General features: G+C 37.3%; 1 protein-coding gene across 1 annotated transcript in view; it reads left to right on the top strand.

Annotated features, from left to right (window-relative positions):
* The first annotated feature begins 2,708 nt into the window (after positions 1-2,708).
* The window catches only part of LOC149245267 (oxygen-dependent coproporphyrinogen-III oxidase, chloroplastic-like), a 358,638-nt gene continuing 340,212 nt past the window's right edge, over positions 2,709-21,134 (top strand). The window contains exon 1 of the mRNA XM_089457735.1: positions 2,709-3,411. Coding sequence (XP_089313861.1) covers positions 2,872-3,411 — 540 coding nt within the window. The 5' untranslated portion in view covers positions 2,709-2,871. The remainder of the gene's footprint in view (positions 3,412-21,134) is intronic.

Here is a 21,134-nt window from a genome sequence, read left to right as displayed (position 1 = left end):
AAAATAGAAAATTAATTAAAATATAAAATTATAAAATCAATAAATTATAAGAGGTCAAATTGTATAGAGTAATCATAAAATCAATATTATTATCATTAATTAATTTTTAATTATATATAAAGAAATAAAGTTAAGAATTTAGTTATAAAATTAATTAAAATAAAATTTAGTTATAAACTAGTTGTTATTAATCAAACATATAAAATAAAAATTAATTAAATTTAAATTTAAATATAAAATTATAAAGTTATTAGATATAAAATTAAAATATTTATAATTTAATCACTTTATAATTTTATATTTGAATTTGAATTATTAGATTTTTTTATATGTTTAATTAATAGTTGCTAATCTACAACAACTATTTTATAACTAAATTTTATTTTAATTAATTTTATAATTAAATTCTTAAATTTATTTTTTATATAGAATTAAAAATTTATTTATTTATTTATTTACTAATGATAATAATATTGATTTTAAGTATTAAGGGGTTTTCACAATGCATTATATTAGATATCATTTTTGGGATTCAACCACGTTAAGTAAGTCATTCATCTATGACCATTTCTATGAGAGGTAGTTAGTCATTCATCTATGACCATTTCCATGAGAGGTAGTTAGTCATTCATCTATGACCATTTCCATGAGAGGTAGTTGTAACTGACTAATTTTTCACGATTTTTGAATAGTTCACTTAACACTCATTGCATCAGATCTATGACCATTTCCATGAGAGTTTCTCATGATTTTTGAATAGGTCACTTAACACTCATTACATCAGTTCTATGACAATTTCCATGAGAGGTAATCGTAACTGACTAATTTCTCATGATTTTTGAATAGTTCACTTAACACTCATTGCACGAGGTGACCATTTCCATGAGACTGACTAATTTTTCATGATTTTTGAATATTTCACTTAACACTCATTGCATTAGGGGTGAAGATGTGGGATTGAAACTAGTGAAATGAATCACATAACGTCAATCATCACTTTTGGGGTTCGCACCCGGTAACCAGGACTTCCCAGGAGGCCACCCATCCCAGATCGCCTCTGGCTCAAGCGCGCTTAACTGTGGAGTTTTCCCCACAATCAAGCCCACTTAGCTTGCTACCCCATTTGCAAAACCTTAGCAAGTATTATGCCTCATGAACCATTCAAGTAGAGTTCCCTTCACTCTTTTGAATTTAAGTATTAAGGGGTTTTCGCAGTGCATTATATTAGATATCATTTTTGGGATTCAACTGCATTAAGTAAGTCATTCATCTATGACCATTTCCATGAGAGGTAGTCGTAACTGACTAATTTCTCATGATTTTTGAATAGTTCACTTAGCACTCATTGCATCGGGTGATGCTCACAGGGGTGAAGAAGTGGGATTGAAACTAGTGAAATGAATCACATAACGTCAATCATCACTTCTAGGGCTTGCACCCGGTAATCAGGACATCACTTGAGCCAAAGGCAATCTGGGATGGGTGACCTCCTGGGAAGTCCTTGTTATCAGGTGCAAGCCCCGGAAGTGATGATTGACACTATGTGATTCATTTCACTAGTTTCAATCCCACTTCTTCACCCTTGTGAGCATCACCCGATGCAATGAGTGCTAAGTGAACTATTCAAAAATCATGAGAAATTAATCAGTTACGACTACCTCTAATGGAAATGGTCATAGATGAATGACTTACTTAACGCACTTGAATCCCAAAAACAATATCTAATATTGATTTTGTGATTACTTATATAATTTCACCCCTTATGATATTATTGACTTTATAATTTTATATTTTAATTTAATTTTAATTTTATAGACTTTATAATTATATTTGAATTTAATTTAATTAATTTTATATTTTAATTTAATTAATTTTTATATTTAAATTAATAATGGTTGATTTGCAACAACTAATTTATAACTAAATTTTATTTTAATTAATTTTATAACTAATTTTATCTTTGTTTCATTTATTCATTTAAATTGATGGATTTTTTCACTTTTGTCATGAACATGAACCGCATTAGTTAGTTTGAAATATTGACTAAATGTTAATAATGTAATTAATCCAAAAAACATTCTTATTTACAATATAGACTACAAAAATCTGAAATCTAACATTAATAACATTTATTAATTATTCTAATTAATAATTGATTAATTAAATAATTTATAAATTAATATGTTAATATTTAATAATTTATGAGCTTCACATTCTTAATAAATATATTATATTCTAATACTATTATATCCTAGTACTATGAAATAGGATATATGACATTTTGGGGGGACAGGGTTGAGATGAAAAATAAAGTATTTAAAAAATAATATTAAATAAATATTTATAATATTATTAATAAATAAGTAATGTAGTGGAAAAATTATAATTTATCATTTCCTTTCTCTCCGCCTCACAATCTTAATCTTCGGTAAGAACATTAAAAGAACCACGCTACCACGCTTTCGGATAGCGCAGTACGGTTAACACGATTTATACATATAATTATAATTATAATTTCTCCTTTTGACATGAAGTAATTTTCAATTTTAAGGAACACTACTCGATCCAAGAAGCGAAGCGAATTGTGCGAACAGCTGAGCATTCCGAGTCCGAAGGCTAAACCTTATACGGATTCAGTTACGCGTATAGGCTTGACCTTATACGGAATTATATATATATATATCTCAGGGTTTGTATTCCTTCCGTCCTTCTCTGGGAAAGTCAAAAACTTCGACCCGGTCCATTTATCCGCCGGTCGTAATAAGCACACAGGTTTTGATGTTGCATCCGTAGAGTGTTTGCCTATTGATTATCGATGGAACGATTGTGATTTCAAGCTTCGTCGGCCATTTCCTTTCGGAGCTCCCACAGATGTCGAACGCCTTTGTGAGCTGTCCAGTGTTTTCCTGTGTATCCTACTACTCAATATCCCTTTCTCAGGTCTCCTGTTCAAGTCGGAGGGGAAGTTCCTGCAACAATTTGGCCTTCTCGGGGTGGAAGAGGAACCAAAAGATTTTTGCGAGAGCAGTGAGCGCAAGGGAGGAGGCGTTGGCCATGGCGGAGAATCCCGGAACGTTTCTGAGAGATGGCGAATCAGAGTCGTCGAGCACGAACTCAGTGAGAGCCCGTTTCGAGAAAATGATAAAGAAAGCGCAGGATGATGTTTGCGCGGCGGTAGAGGCGGTGGACGGGCACAATTTCAAGGAGGACGTGTGGTCGAGGCCTGGGGGAGGAGGCGGAATCAGCAGAGTTTTGCAGGACGGAAATGTGTGGGAAAAGGCAGGAGTTAACGTTTCCGTTGTCTACGGTGAAATGCCGCCCGATGCTTACCGTGCGGCCAGGGCAGCTAATTCTCCGGACAATAACAAGAAATTGGGCGCAATTCCGTTCTTCGCGGCGGGAATTAGCTCAGTAAGCATACTTTCTTTAACGCCTTTAATCTGATTGCCGAATCTTTAATCTGTATTTCCTTTAATAATGCGTTCAGTCTGATGTTTCCTTTAATAATGCCTTCAATCTGCGTTTGCATTTTAATCTGTATTTCCTCTTCAATAATGCCTTTAATTTGATGTTTGAATTTCTGTTTTTACGTTTTAAGGTTAAATTTATCATAAATATTTTAAATATTTTGTTCTATACCGAACTGCTCGAATCTTTAATAATGCCTTTAATTGGATGTCTGGATTCCTCTTTAACGTTTTAAGGTTAAATTTATGAAGATTAAATTTATGCATAGGCATTTGATAGTTCGCTTAAAATGCCGTTCGGTCAAACCTACCATAAATATTTTGTTTTACTGTCTCCTCGTGTACAGAAATGCTGAAATCCGTGCTTGCAATTTTACCTTGTTTTTCTTTTAAAAATGTTGTTGGATTCTGCATATGTATTTGATAAGTTTGGTATGCATTTGATAGGATCGGCTTTAAACGCCGGTATTGTTAAATTTGCCAGAAAAGTTTGTGTTTTATACTTTCTTGATATACCGGAAGGCTGCGTTAACCTTAGCTTTAAACTTACTCTCTTTTTCCCATAATCAACTTAGAATGTGTTAGCTTTGATCCCTCAAATCAGTGTTGGCCAGTAAACTATAAATATTGTCATATTATAGAGTAGATTTGATAAAAAAATTCCGTTTACAATCTTCTTCCATACCAAATATCTGTGCAATATTTTAGATCAGATTTAAAGTTTTCGAGCTTGACGATGCCGTTTTTCGAGCTTGACGATGCCGTTAATCTGATGGCTGAAATCCATCTGGCCAAATACCCGGTAAGCTTTTAGATCAGATATTAAGTTGTTTTTGAGCTTGAGGATGCTTTTAATTTGATCCATCTCGCACTTGTTATGATCTACGTAATGTTATGCTGGATCAGCTTTAAATTAGATTATACGAAGTTCTAATTTGATTCTTGTACTTGTTACAATAATCTTTAATATAAAGTGTTTTGGAATAATTATGTCTTTATCTCATATATAAATAATGTTCAAGTGTTTACATATTTAGATATTTAATCATAAATATCTCAATTTATAAAATATAGATTAAGCCTATAACATTATTGTTTTAATATTGAAATTTTATCCAATATTATTAACATAACTGAGACGCAACTTAATTAAATAAAAAATAAACACGCATCATAATCATATTAATTAACAAATCACCATGTTATTATTTAATAGTTTCTTGTTTTAATCTATAATATAATAAACATAGTAATATATTATTAAGTTTCGAATCCATAATAAACATTTTAAAATAAATAGATGAAATACGATGAAATACGATACATGACTTGTTTGCGGTAAAAGATAGATGAAAAATGCTGATATAATATTCAATAAATTAATTAATTAATATTGAATATTATATTTTAGGTGGATGGAAATTCTATAATTAATAATAAATTGTATTATTCTTTTATATGGAATGGCGTTGTTTGCGGAGGTGTCAAATTGGATTACTAGTTATGTCAATAAGTTAATATTGAATATTATATGTTAGGTGGATGGAAATTTTATAATTAATTAATAAATTGTATTTTTTTTTTTTTAATATAGAATGGCGTTGTTTACCAGGTATTAAATTGTATTATTAGGTATGTGAATAAGCTTGATTTTATAAATGTTTAGTGTAATTTAAAAATTAAATAGATTTTTTCATTAGAATTTGGTAAAATAATTTCAAGAATAGAATGTGCATTTTTCAGGTTTAAAATACATTTTTGAATGTATAAATAGATTCAGCAACCTGAAAAACTCCAAGATGCTAATTCTACAAATTAAACATAAGTTTCTAGATATTTCAAATTAAACATAAGTTTCTAAATATCTGTGCGTGATTTTGCTGAAAATCAACAAGACAAAATGTAGTGAAAATTAGACTACAGATTTAAATTAAATATATTTGATCATCCTTTAATTGGTGACTGAAGTAATGTGAAATCTGTGAAAATTGATAGATTGTGCAGAGGTTATCCATCAAGCTTGTAATTTCAATCAATTAGAGCACTTCGATTGTGTAGAGATTACCCATCAAACTTGTAATTTCAATAAATTTGTGTCCAAAATTTCACAAAATGGATGTGATTTCGAGCATCGTTGACCATTTCCTTCGAGAACTCCCACAGATGTCGAACGTTTTTGTGAGCTGTCCAGTCATATATATATATATATATATATATATGATGATATATACCGTGTATGGAATCGATTGTGATTTCAAGCATCGTTGACCATTTCCTTCCAGAGCTCCCACAGACGTCGAACGTTTTTGTGAGCTCTCCAATCTGGGTACCCTACTACTGAATATTTCTTATACACTGAATTAGTTGCGCGTAGGCGTGACCTTACGGAATCTGTTGTGTATATAAAATACATAAATATGATCTTATATACAGCGTATGTCCTCTGGGTTTGTATTTCATCCATCCTTTTCTGAGAAGAAAGTCAAAAACTTCGACTGGTCCATTTTTTCCGCCGGTGGTAATAAGCACACCGGTTTTCATATTGCATCTGTGTAGCGTTTGCCTATAGATTTCAATTTCGATGAAACGATTGTGCTATTTTGGCATCGTTTGCCATTCCCTTCTAGAGATCCCACAGATGTGGGAAGCCTTTGTGAGCTGTTCAGTGTTTTCCTGAGTATCCTACTACTCAATACCCCTTTCTCAGGTCTCATGTCCGAGTCCCAGGGGAAAACTCTTGCAACAATTTGGCCTCATCGGGCTGGAAGGGAATCGAGCACGAGCTCGGTGAGGGCCCGTTCCCAGAAAATGAAAGCGCAGGATGACGTTTGCGTCGCGATGGGGTCGGTGAATTGCACAATTTCAAGGAGGACGTGTGGTCGAAGCCTGGAGAAAGGGGTGGAATCAGCAGTCTTGCAGGATGGAAATGCCTGGGAAAGGCAGGTCCGTTAACTATGGTGAAATGCCGTCCGATGCTTACCGTGCTGTTACGCCGCTAATTCTCCGGACAATAACGAGAATTTGCGCGTACTTCTGTTTTCTGTAGTTTAACCGTGAGTTGTAGGTGGAGATTTTTTTAACATATTTTCCGGTCTGATAGGGATGTGAAACTACGCAATTTAATTTTTAAAAATATTTTTTTTAAGTACTGAATTTATAAAATAATTTTTAAGAATAGTGAAATTATTTGCATTTAAAAATATATTTTAAATAATAAAAATTTACACTCTATATATATTTATATATTTCAATTTTTAAAAAAATAAAAACTTAGACAAGAATATTCTGTTGTTAGCAACCGCAATTAGTTCAACCAGTATTTACTCTGCTTTTTCTTTATTAATACCTTAATTTGATCGTTGAATCTGCGTTGCATTTTAATGTATTTGAATCTAAGATTAAGTTTATCATAAATATTTTATTCTTCTGCATCGAAATGCTGCATTTTAATGTATTTGAATCTAAGATTAAGTTTATCATAAATATTTTATTCTTCTGCATCGAAATGCTGAAATCCCTGTCCACATTTTACTCTGTTTTTCTTTTAATCTGATGGTCGGAATACAATGTGCATTTGATAGTTCAACGTTAAATGCCCTTTCTGTTAAACTTGCCAAAATATTTTGTTTAACGCTCTAGTTACATACAGAAATGTGGGTATCCGTTTTTAAGCAAAATTCTTGGCTGGGATCGCAGTTCTGTGATAACATTAAAATTTCATTCTCGTAAAGATTTATCTATCATGTGATTTTTTTTCCACGAGGAAAAAAACGCTGGTTTTATAGGAGCTGTTTTTAGTGTGATTTTTGGATTTTCCAGGGTTGGAATCTCGTGGAAATTTTTGAAGTGAAATCTTAATTTGTGTTATTTAAACTGTTTTCTTAATTGTATATATGGATTCAACAACCTGAAAAACCTCTAGAGCACTTCAATTGTGCATGTGTTAGCCATCAAACTTGTGATTTCAATAAATTTGTGTCATATTTTAGAGAAATTAGACCAGAAAAACCCACCGGAAAATCTTCCAAAAAGTCGCACTAAAGACAACTCCATATTTAAAGTCCCATACATGTATTTGAATGAAAATAGATATATCAGGAAAAACAACAATTTGTCTATGCTCGTTGTAGATTTGCATCCAGCACCCCAGTATCCAAATTTAACATATGGAAGTCATACCCATAATCACATATTCAAAAAGCAAAACAGAGCAATATTACTGTGGCAACAGCCAGTCCATCAAAAAGTTAGATAATATATAAGAAAACAGGATCAGTGTGTTACGGCAAGATGACCTTGCCTTCTTCTCTAATGTGTTCATCTACTAATAGTTTGTAATTCATGACTCCATATTGTCCCTATAGACCTTCTTTAGACAGCCTATCCACATCCTTGTTGATTTCTTTGTATACATGTTTGATTGAGTAGGATGTGAGGGAGGCTAGCTTATGTTTAATCATGTTGATCCATCCAGCTAATAGAGGCGGGTCAAAAGCATAAAGTCCCTATATCCCTTCTATGAGAGATTTGGAGTCTCCATAGATGTTGATGATATTCAGTTGTTTCTCTTTTGCAAACCAGAGTAACCCCCAAAGTGCCATGATTTTTGCTCTGGTGTTGGTGCCATGGCCAACATTCCAATGTAGGTTGTATTGTGTATTGTTGTCTAATTTGAGAACCGCTCCACATCCACACGATCCCATTTGTGCTGCTCCGTCAAACCATCATGCAAGCAGTATAGTTGTTGGAGGGGACCTTATCTTCGCAATGATCCTGTTAGTTTTTTTGTCCTGTGGAATGGCGCTTGCCCATGAAATTGCTTTGAAACATATTTTTTTGTTGTCAATGGGCCTCCCTTCAAATATATGATAATTCCTTGCATTCCAAATCTCCCAGATGATGTAAATGGGCATCGTTTTATTCTAAGTAGTGCAATTTGTTAAAGCATCTAGGGCAATTAGATATAGCAGGATTCTTCTAGACTTGATAACAACTTGTGAAGCACTTTTTCAATTTAACATGTTAGCTTGATCTTCTTCTCTTATTATTATTGTATGTGTGTTTACTTCATCAAACTACTATCAAAACACAAGATATTGGCTCTCTGCCACAGAAAAACCTCTCTCTCTTAGAGAGGAAAACTCTTTCGCAAAGTTATCTTATTGAAGCTTCTCACTGATCAATGCCATACCCTAGACCTTTGACAAGAATATCCTCCAAGCACAAGTCAAGTCCTTCCTTCTTCTGACACTTTGTTTCCCAACACTTCGTCCTCCTTTCGGCACTTCGTTCCCCAACACTTCATCCTCCTTTTGGCAACTAGTGATAGACCTAGTTTATGTGAGCTCTAGAAGAGATACTTATCTTTGGTACTTAGTGAGATCCTTCACCTATGAAGATAACTTCCTTCTCTTGTCCAACGGAGCTTCTTCTTGATGTGTAGTTGCATACTTGATATGACAGTATTGTAGCCCTAGTTTCTCGCCCGTGTGGAAGGTTTCCTTGTATATTTGACTCATTTTTCCTTCACTTTGGAGATCCTCTTCTTCGCTCTAGTGGGAGACCTTATATGCCTAAGTTTCTAGACCAAACAAAGATAAATATGTAACTATGATATTATTGTTGTAGTGACCGCAAACAACCTCTTTTCCTCATGCGTGTGACTGTAATCTGCCCTTAGAACAACCCTTTACACTTCGGTTTTGTCTCCTCCTTCTTCACTTGCACTAGAGGCTCCTTATGCTCGTCTTTCTTCACCCTTTTTCTCGGCTTCTTATCTCGCTGATTTTAGAGGCTTGATTGCTTGTCATTGGAGTAGTGAACAACCTCTATATATAGAGTTTTGTCCCTCCTTTAGGCCGACTTGAAGACTTAAGGCTGACCTAACTTTTCCACTTCATTTTTGCTTCTTTTGGTGGTATCTTTACATGGAAGGACTTGTGACTTTGCTTGGAAGGATATTTTTCACTCTTATACAAATATATACCTAGTGTAACATGCCCTTAAGGGTCTTCAACATTTTCTTTTGACTCTTTGACGTACCTATAGCACTTTGACATGTGCTAGAATTATTTCAATGAGAAAGAAACTCATTGATAAATATAACAAAAATAATATTTCTTTTCTTGTGTAAATACAAATATCAAAATTACTTTTATGAAGACCGAACCTAGTTACACTTTCTTCAACACAATCAGACCAATGGGACATAATGTGTTCTAAGTTTTTATCCATATTAAGTGAAATGTTCATGAAATGTGTAATATTTCTCCAAACTTGTGAAGTTGGAGGACAAGAGAAGAAAATGTGTTATGTCGATTCTATGGAGTTTCTACAAAAGGTGCAGAATCTAGGACCATGAAAACCTCTTTTAAGTAAGTTGTCCCAAGTCAGAACTTTATTTTCCATAAAGCCCAGGAAAATATTGTTAATTTAAGTAGGATCTTCATCTTCCATACCATGAAAAACCAAGATGTCTACTGAATAATGCATCTTTGTGTGATATAGTATATGTATCCTTCAGCAACCATTGGCGCCTGATTATGCATTATCCCCCTCCAAGAGATATTGTCATCGAGGGTGTTGTGAATTAGACCAGTTTGGCTAAGGGAAGTGGTAAATTCTCACCATTCAATTTCACATTGTCCAGTCAATCCCATTTTTGTAGCTTCTTTCCATATAGGACAGTGATTTTGATAACCTCTTATTGTTTGGCCTAGGAAAAAATATCTCTTTTTGTTGATGATGTCTAAGGAGTGTCCTTGTAAGTTCTGCTCTTTGTTCATTCCTTTGATGTTGTCTGAGCCAATCAGTGTTTTCCAGCCATTTCCTAATTCCCACTCCATCCTCATGTGCCACCAGGGGAGAATATTCATATGGCTCCTCTAGATTACGGTCCCATTATTTCTGAATGAAATATTATTCCTAAATAATCCTTCCATATTTGTTTGTCTTAAGTATTTTGAGTGTATGATGTCTTGCCATATTCCACTTCCATTCACAGCTCTCCAAAAAGATTTTATGAGTAGAGCATGTCCAAAGGTATTATTGTCCAAGAATCCACATCCACCAAAATCCTTTAGAATAGTCAAATCTGTCCATTTACAGAGATGCATCTTTGTAGGATTCCCAACGTCGCTCCAGAGAAATTTGGTCACAATAGATGAAATTTTGTTGACAATGGTTCTTGGGATCACGAAGAGATGTGCCTTGAAAACGTAGATCTGTTGAAGTGCCACCTACCCTAGAATGTATCTACCTCCCGGGGAGAGGTATCTGTGAGTCCAGTTGGAGAGTTTCTTTTTATATTTGTCTACCAGCCAAAGCCAGTCCATAGTGCTATAGTTGTTAGGTTTTAGTTTATATTCCAAATAGGATATGCCATCCTGTTAGGGCCTAAATCTACCTTAGGCTGAGAAAGGTAGGATCTAGGGTGACATCAAACCACGCTGAACCTCGTAGCTAGCCCTACCAGGTCGGGAGAGGGCTCTCTCCTTGTCAATATCAGAATAGATGGCCAATAAAAGCTTGAGATCACTGATGTAATGACTAATTTTAAGCTAGGTATGTGTACAGAGGTGTTTGATTGAATTTGATGATGTTTTGTTGGCTCAAATGTGAAAGGCAGATTTGGGCCTGGGGAATGAGGCTCAGTTTTGCAGAGATCTCTATGGGGCAAGGTAGGCAAGTGATTTGGTACTTCAAATTGAGTGATATGGAGAGGTTTTAGACAGATGAGGAGTTGAAAAGGGCATGAAAAACTCAAGGATCCTTTTCAAACAGCTGAAAACATAGATAACTAAGCAAACCCTAGGTAGAGCACTGCATTTTCAATGTATTCTACCTTTATCCTTGTTTGTTTTAGTTAAGATGAAATAAAGAGAGATATGGCATACATAAAACACATGTAGACTTACAATTACAAAAGAAAACACAATACCAAAGCAAGATGCCACATGAATCCCATAAAGTGCTGCAAACCATTGGTCTATTCCTTAGCCAAACTGCTGAAATGAGTATACAGTAAGCTCCAAGCTTTCCCAAAAGTCCAACCATGCTAATGACTAAAAATTTACAAGATATAGGCAACCAACAACATCATCCTATCCTCTAGGGGTCGAGCTCATAAGATTAGGAGTTGTTCCAACAAAATCTAAACTGAGAACTAAAAAGTAGGTAGTGGAATAGCTTGCCTCTAAAAACTAGGAAACTGATTCATTCAGTTGCAAACTACCTTTTGATGGACGAATCTACCTCTACGAGTGAAAATTTAGCATAATTACATCAAAATCAATCATGTCACATTAAATTACATCATGAGTTTGATAATTAGAAGGAGAAAAGTCAAACTGTCAAGAACTAGGCAAAAAACAGAGTATTTTTTGTCAAACTGAGCAAAATTCCTCCAATGCGCCGCGCTGATTTTCCTATGTATAGCGCCTTTTTACAGCTGATTTTGGAGGCCTTCCCGGTGTCCAAATTTTCTCCAAGTGGGCTTGTTGGAAAGGTCTGCCTATCTACTTTCCAACACAAGTGGAATTTTTGAATTTGGCCTCCATTTTCCCCTCCAAAACTGAGTTTTCCCAAGACTGCTTCCTGTGTGTCAAAAAAGGGGCAGAAAGGTCATTTTTGGGGTGTTTTTGACCTTTTTGGAAGCCCAAAACCTGTCAAAATTTCTTGGCCATTTGTGAGCATGCATATTTTTTCATGAAAAATCCAAATATGTTGATTTTTCCTCAAAATGATGTCTCCATCAAAAGCGAGCGCCAGGTGGTGCGACGCATTGGGCAGAAAAGCCTGTTTTTTAAGCCAAAAATTCAAAAATTACAAAAAGTGTCCCAAATTTTTTGAAATTTGGGCTAAGTGTCCTCCATTAAGTGTTATGTTGGGCCAAGGAAGCCTTGGCCAAGATCTGAAGTTTATCTTACACTTTTTGCCTCCTTGATGCCTTCTTCAACTTGGCATTCAAGTTCTTATTTCTTGCTTGGCACACTATATTTCTTGACAAGTAGTGATATGCCATGTTTCTCAACATATTTTTCTCATTGATGGCCTTCTCTAGCATCCTCTCCAAGTGGATATTTGTCCTCTCCAACCAAGACTCACGATCAACATTGATTTCTTGTTCAAGTGTTGTGAACTTGACCTTCCTCCTTTTGGAAACTTGCCGGTTTTCTCGTATGTTTCTTAGCTCCATTATGGTCTGTTGATCCTCTAGCTGTTTGTTTCTTTGCTCCAGATATTTGACTATCCACTTGGCTCTTTGTAGGTTGAGAGACAAATGTTGAATGTCAGCTTGTTGCTCCTGGATGATCTCTCTAAGCTTTGAGCTTTGTGAGCCCAAATCGGTGTCATCATCCTGAATAAGAATAAAATCTGTCTCCTGCCCTCCTGAAGGCCCCTCATCCTGTAATGGTCACTTGCCCTTGTCCTGTACCTGCTCTGCTGATGGAGGAAGCGAGACCCCTTCCACCCCGGGTGGAGATAATACTTGCTTTGCTGTTGCAAACAACCTTCTAGTGCCCTTTTGGTAGGTGACATATACTGGCACACTAGTGGTTTGTGTCTCATGAAGCTCCTGCTGATGTGAAGGTCCACCTGTCTCATGAAAAGTTGTTGGAGGTACTTGAGGAGCGGTGAAGACCTCATGTGAAATGAAATCCTCCCATGAGATGTTCTGTAAACCAAGCTGATGCATGACCACAATCTTGATTAGTGAAAAATGATATATGTTGTTATATTGCTGCTGAGGAGTCTTCTTGTGCACTAAGGTGGTCATCTTCTCAATGTTCCGGCAAATAAAGTAGGGGAGGTTCATCATTCTCACCCTAGTGAAGTGCATCAACAATCTGATATGGTAGGCATACAAGCAAGAAAACCGGCCCTCACAGCTGAAATACTTAATTATGAGTTTCATCAAGGGAGCATATGAGTCTTTCAGATACCGGAAGGGAAAAACTCTGCTGAGATGTCTCAAATAACCAGCCTTGATGTAAGGCTCATAATGTTCCCTGTCAATCTGCTGCCTCTTATTCCACTGCTCACCAACATTGGGAATGCCAGTTGCTAGAGAAATAGACTTCGGTGTCAAGGTGAATGTCACACCTGCTAGAGTGACTTGGCCATTTTGAAGATGGAGCACAAACAACCTGGCCAACTCATGATGGTACTGGACTCTCTCTACCATCTCACAGAACTGATAACAGGATTGGTGTTGAAAACATGTGACAGCAAGAGGATAGGCCTGTAGCTCGGCAAGTGAAGTAGGCTCCTCTCGTATATGTTTGCCACCCTTGTGAGGTCTTCTTGGTGCATGCATTTCTCTAGGAGAATCACTGTGTGTCTCCTCATCTCGGTCATAGGAGGGATCAGACTCCATGTTTGCTAATGTGTGAGTTTTCTTGATGAGTATGAAGAGATTTATGGTGTTTTTAGTTTTCTGCTACCAAGGATGAGAATATATGAGGGACTGTGGAGGGAGAGGGTATGAGGAGTTTTGAAAATGTTATTGACAAGTTTTTTGGGAAATAGGGGGTTTAGGGAATAGTATGTAGGCTTAGGGACAACAATTAGGGTTTAGGAATTTGTAACTAGGGTTTGGGATAGTGGGAGTTAGGGATATGGGAATTAGGGAATTTTAGGAATATGGGAATTAGGGAATGAGTGGATGAAACTGAAAAATGAATGGAGGAGTCAAAGAGTGAGGGAGTGATGGAGTGGACTTGGTAGCAAAAACACAAATGCAAACCCTAGGCAATTGTTTTTGAGCAAAAATTGCAAAGAGGTAGGGTTTGAGTTCTATCACACTAAACCACCATAAATTTTAAGAAAAACTCTTTCACTAGCAAGGAAAGAAGGCTTGACTTACTTGCACACCATAGGATTGAGCAAATTTGGAAATTTGAGAGAGTTTATGGGCGAAATCGGGCTTGCAGCTCTATGCGCCACGCCACAAACCCAATGCGTCACGCCTTCTATATGCGTCGCGCCAATGTATTTTTTACACTGTGGAGGGCGGCCCAATGCGCCGCACCAGCTTTATGCGCCGTGCCCCTGAACTTGCACAGTTTTGCTTCAAACTTGCTCCCTTTCTCCAACACGACCTTCTCTTGCTCAATATTTCTCCTTTGAATGCAAATGAGCTCTTTGAACATGACCAATGAGTTATATACAAGAGATTTTGATTTTTCACTCATAAAACCCACTTTTATAATGTTTGCATTGTGACTTACTTTTTCAACTCTGTTTTTGGGCAGTTTACTTCATTTTTGCCTTTGATGAACTAAATGATTTGATTTTTTGTTTGCCTTGCAAGGGATGGAGTTGTTGAAGCTTGGCAAGGTGACCAGGGTTGCCATTGAAGTTGTTTACATATGAAAAAATTGAAATTACATCAAATTTATACATAAAAACATAAAATACTATGTTTTTCCTCAAAACAGGGTTTTGAGGAAAAATCAATCACTGAGTGAGTGATCATGAAAATTATTGTTGCTGGAACTTTATTTGACCTCCCATGTGCTTGCTAACCATCACTGAGCATTTTGAGACCTTATTGACAAACTCCCTAGACCTAATGAGACCTAAAACCCTAAAAATGACTTTTACTTATTTAAAGACAAAATTGACTGCAAATGATCTAGATGAATGAAAATAGGCCAACACATGAGGGAAAATGTATAATAAGCCACTATCGTCAGATGATCCATGACCCTAATGGAATGCACCTAATCGGGTGAGACACCTAACATGCAATGCAACAAGAGAATTTGATCACTGACGGAGGGATGAAGATACCGACACTAACACATCCTTCGAAGGAGTAGTCACAACACCAAATATACCTGCAATATAATCTATTTCCAAACTATCGCCAGAAGAAAAATATAGAGTTGATTTGTTGTTGTTCGTTTGGAGTCCAGAAGCTTCACCATATCTAGTGAAAATGTAGTGCGGTGCAGATCATTGTGCTCTAGAGATAATGCCAAAGGTTAAAATATCATCTACAAAGAACAAGTGAGTAATATTGACTAAACTAGTAATATGTAGTCCATGAAAAATACCACAGGACTGAGCTTCTTTAATTTTAAGACTAATTCCATCCATGACAAGTAAGAATATTAGAGGGGAAAGAGAGCATCCTTGTTAAAGGCCACGCCCCGCCTTGAAGAAGGTTGAGGGGAGTCCGTTGATTGTTGAATTTCCATGACCTTGGGTCTAGGTTAGAATCTTAAAATCATTGATGCTACCAAACCAAGAATCTCAACCATAAACTACTTTACACAACGGAAATGTAAAGCAGTAAATCACATATGCACAATATACACAATTTTAAACAAAACTGTACAATATGTACATTGATCCCAATCTTCGTTATATTAAACCAACTCTGAATAATACAACAGTCTATGGTTTACAAGATACAATGACAATCTTCGTTGCAGCTTCTATGTCGTATCGCGTCCTAGAGGTCCTTCGCTTCCATACTTCTCACTAGTAGTGCCTTAGTCCATCAAGGCCACTACATATCAAGACTCCAAGAGGGTTGCCTCCTATCACTGCTGCAAGTCACATCTACTACAATGAACATTGCCTCATCAAACTACTCTCTAGGTTGGCCAATTCCCGAGCTCCAATCTGTCAGGCTAGCAACAACTTTAGTCCATCAAAGTGTTGCACTTTGGCACCATCCTTCACCCAACCTTCAGTCGCTCTTCATCCTTCAAGATAGCTCGTCTAGGGCTACTTTGGGTACCGAACACACTGCCCTCCAAGAGTCTATGGCACCTAATCTTGTCACTACCGGATCTACACCTAATATGACTTTTCCTCACCTCAAAATGTCATATAAATGGCTCCAACAGACTACAACAAGTCTGATCCAATTCTGGTCACCAAACTATGACCCAATACATACCAAATGTTGTTGTTGTGTCTCCTACAATTCTGCAATTTCTGGGACTGGTTAGGGCATACACCACAGTCCCCAACCACCCACAAATACACCCAGAAATTACCTTTTCTTACTGCGTCTCCTCCAAGGTTTGCTTCTTGTTTGTGCTACTCTCCTAGGGTAGATTCAACCCCAAACTAGGGACAGACTCCCTAAGAGGACTGTGACACTCCTTTCCAATCCAATCTAGGGTTGCGACAACCTCTTGGGAGGACTATCCACCCTCACAATGGCTCCAACTCCCTTCGTTGCTCCCTCTAGGGCTGCGGCTTCTTCAAATAGCCTTTTAGGCTTTTTTTTCACCCAAAAATAAACTGCACCCATGCATAGCAAACTCGGCCTCTTGCTGAAGATTTTGGACCCTAAAACATATATGTTCCTCCTTGCTAACTCGACCTCCAAGCTGCGTCTTATTTCAGAGCTCAACGAGTTGTCTTCTAGTAATGTATTTCACTTGTTGGATGAATGAAATAACACTCACATCACATTATATTTATACCAAAAACAAGGGCTCCAAAACATCACATTTGAAGCAACACGTCCAATGGATTTTTCAAGTTAACCTACTTGACAACCAATAATAATTATGTCATCTTTAAAATTCATTTCTCCTAAACGACAACTCGGATTCGGACGATTTTCATTGTGTTGGAATCGCCTTTCCAAGCACTATCATCCTCATCCATCACATGCCATGAATCCATCATGGTTTTTCCTCAAAACATGATGGCTGCCAAAATCCCATACTTGGGTTCCAAGCCCACAAGATGCCCTTGTGGTGCTTTGCCCTCCAAACCCTGAACCCTAGGGCTTGGAGTACCTCCCAAGCTACACAAATCAAATTTGATGAGAACAATAAAACAGGCCGAAGTAATGAAGGCCATGATCCACTCCATTTTGTATGCCCAGAGGCCAATATTGTATAGGATAAGCCTAATAAATGTCCAATCCACACAGTCAAATGCCCTATGAAGGTCAATTTTCATTACTATTGCCTCTTTCTTCCATGTATGGATAGAGTATATGCACTCTTGTGTTGCTACAATCGCATCATGAATCTGGCAGTTACTTAAAAAACCAAACTATTCTATAGGACCTTTCTGATACCCCTGGCAATAACCTTGGAAATCAACTTGTCTAGAATGTTTCACAAGGAAATAGGCCTGTAATCCCAACAACAAAAAAATTGGGGAAGAGATCTTCAGGATGAGAACTAAAAAAGTGGAGTTGATGGCTCCCATAATATTTCCACTGGTCCTGGCTTCTTCTACAATCTCCAGAAGGCTTTTACCCATTAGCTCAAAGACATGTATAAAGAATTCCACTGCCCATCCATCTGGGCCTGGGCTTTTATCCTTTGCAAAGGACCCCAGTGTTTGTACAATTTCTTCCAAGGTGACAGGCTAAAAAGTTCATCATTCGCAACGTCATCAAAATAATTGGATATTGGTTTAGTGCCTAAGATTGATCATCAAATTCTACATCCTCCCTGGCCTTATAGAAAAGTTCAAAAAAACTCACAACAACTTCTTGTATTTCAGGGGTGGAGTTTTTTGTTTGTCCCTCAGATGATTCGATCTGCCAAATTGCATTGAAATGCTTGCGATGAGTGGCATGCTTATGAAAGAACATGGTGTTTCGGTCTTCTTTGCGTAGCCAAATTGATCTTCTCTTGAGTCTCCAGCTAATGTCCTGTATATTCAAGATCTCTTTTTTCCTTTCTTCCAACATTTTTAGGTGATCCAAATTCTATTGAGTCGGGATTTTGTCCTCCATAGTCTTGCCGAAATCAAAAATGATATGGGAGATGTTCTGTAATTCCATAATCAACTATTTTTTTTTAATTCTTTCCCAAGATCTAGTTCTTTATTTTATTCTATTGAGCTTGATAACCAGGGATCTCATTGTCGATTCTTCTCTAATATTAGACATATCTGACCAAAGGGTGTGTACCAGGTTGTTATATTCTGAATCGTCTAGCCATGCTTTGTTGAATTTAAAAGGGATCCCCTTTCATACATTCTCCATCCTCCAGCTAAGGATAATTGGAGTATGATCGAATATGTATGACTTGTATACATATGACTTCAGATAACCAAGCCTTTCAATCAAATCTTCTTGAACCAAGAATCTGTCAAGTCGTTTCCCAACGTGGTCCTCTCCAACGCGTCTGTTGTTCCATGTTGGAGAGAGAGGGTAGGGGAAAATGTCTACCAAATGGTTATCAACAAAGAGATTATAGAGCCTATCTTCCAGAGGATATGTTCTACAGTGTGTCCCCCATGATTCCTGAGCCATGAGAGTGGCATTTAGATCTCCAGCCAGAATGAGTCCATTAATTTTTAGAATATTGCAGAGTTTAATTCTCTCCCAGAATGATGAACGTTCCCGACATGGTGCATACATGTTAAGTATATGTATACGACAAGAAATTTCATGTATGTGTCCAGATAGTAAAATTCCTACAAAAAGAGTAAAAGCATGAAAATGTGCTCGGTCAGGATCCCACAAAGTGATTAGTCCTCCAGAAGTAGCAGCTAAACCGACAGCAACAATGTTCCACAATAGGTAAATTTGCCTAAAATATGCAATGGCCTGAGGTGTGTCTACAAGGGTTTCTTGTATGAGAACAATAAAAGGACGAGTATCCAGAATAATGTGCTTAATACCCATTTGTTTGGAGTGATTCCCCAAACTCCTAATATTCATAGAGAGGATGTTCATCATGGAAGTACAAAAGCAGGTAGTGAGCTCTAAGTGCACGAGAATCGGAGTAGGATATAATGGGTACATCAAGAAGGTCAACAAAGTCTTGAAAGAGTTTGTATTGAGGCTCAGGGCATCCACGGAAATGTTGACTACCCTTTTTATTAGTCTTGCGAACATTGATGTTTTTAGCAGAACGTGGGCTGATATGTTGGGAGGATCTTGGGGCATCAGGCTTATGTAAGGTCAGGGCTTTGAGATCCATCTTAGGGTTGAGAAGAAGGAAGTCAATGTCGCTCCCAATCGAGTTGTGAGGGGAGGCATTGGAGGGGTCGTCATGATAGAGTTTAGGCGAAGTTATCGCAGATTCAAGAGGAGGCATTGAAGGAGAGATCGTGAGAGCATTATAAGGAGAGAAAGGGATAGTGTTATCAAGAGAGAAAATCGATATATCTTGAAGTGGGATTAACCATATGTGGAAGGGCCTCCTCAGACGGAGGGAAGGCAGAGGGGCCGAATGATAATTTGGTAGCAGAAAGATGTCGGGGAGAGTTATCAGAACCCAGTGCAGCATCCATATTCACATGTGAAGGTGTGGTAGAAGAGATATTCAATGAATATGATGAAATATAAATCTAAGAGGGGTCAAACCGAGAAATTAGAGTACCTTTGTAAGGGCGCGGATTGACAACTTGTGATCGATGAGGGGAATTGTTAGGCAGGGGAGAAATTCTCATTGTATATTCCAGTCCAGACCTTCTCCTGCTTGGGCATTTCTTCTTCAAGTGTCTATTTTGATGACAGAGAAGGAAACGAAATGGGATGCCCTAATAATCTAGTCATTGCCGAATCAATAGAGGTCCCCAAGGCAAGTCCAGGTTTTCTGGAAGGCCACCATAGAAATGGATCTCTACCAGAATCCAAGCCACCCGCTTGTCATGCGCCCCTACCACTTTGGGATCAATGTATATGAAATGACCAATTGCATTTCTTATTTCAGTCAATGCCCTCTTAGTCCAGAATTCAAGTGGTAGCCCAGGCAATTTGACCCAAACAATTTCATTTTTGGGCGTGTCCAGCAATGGATTGAACCTGATATACCATTTATGAAGTTGCAGGAAACTTCTCCCTCATACCCAAGGGATCTTCAAGATTTTTTCGGCATCCTCCATGTGCAGGAAATGTATGTTGAACCATGTGTTCATCAAAATGTTGATCTTCTAAGCGTATCCCAGAAGTGGCCCCCAATCTTCTTAGCCCATCTCTGCATATCGTGCTCAAATAGGTTTGCAAAAATCCACCTGCCTACCAGGGCTCTTTTCTGCAAGCTTGTTACTCTGTCCCAGAGTACATCATGACCAAAACTTAGTAGTTTTGTCTCAGGATTTGTGTAAATGGCTTTGCAACCTTGTCTTCGACTGTGTCTGTGTCTCGAAACTGCACATAGGGGAACAAAGGGAATGTCAAAGGAAGGTGTTTGCTTGTCGTGGATGTGTGACAGTCTTGCATGCAATGATCCCTCAATTGACACATTCATTATTTTGGAAGACATAAACCTAGTCCACTCAACTGCAATTGTGACCTGTATAAACGCCTCATGGGCATCCAGTCATAATCAAGTAGGTCTCGGTGAACGTCCATGAGGAGAAAGAGTGACTGGACGTATATTAAATCACACCAACCATCCAACGATCACCCCAGAGATATAAATATGTTTAGTGCAGACTTCATGAAAAATCTCACTCGTCACCCCATGAAGATGTGAGAGCTGAGAAAATAAATGAAATGTCTGGGGATCATACACGATCAACGGTTATGTAGAGGACACCTCATGTGGTCTGACATCCGCAACAGTTGGTACGAGAGAAAGATAAGTAGAAAAGATAGTCCCCAAAGGAATGATGACAAGGTACATTCAAAAAGTTGCATAGGGAAGATCAATCTTTCCAAAGAAGTCAAATATTCCCCCCTAGGATCCTGATCAAAGATCCGGCATTAAATTTTTTCCT

Source organism: Pinus tabuliformis, chromosome 7 (genome assembly GCF_031772625.1).
Source record: "Pinus tabuliformis cultivar Carrire ecotype Pingquan chromosome 7, CPIR1, whole genome shotgun sequence".
Classification (NCBI taxonomy): Eukaryota; Viridiplantae; Streptophyta; class Pinopsida; order Pinales; family Pinaceae; genus Pinus; species Pinus tabuliformis.
Note: the sequence above shows the minus strand (reverse complement) of the source record. Positions and strands in the feature narration are given on the sequence as shown.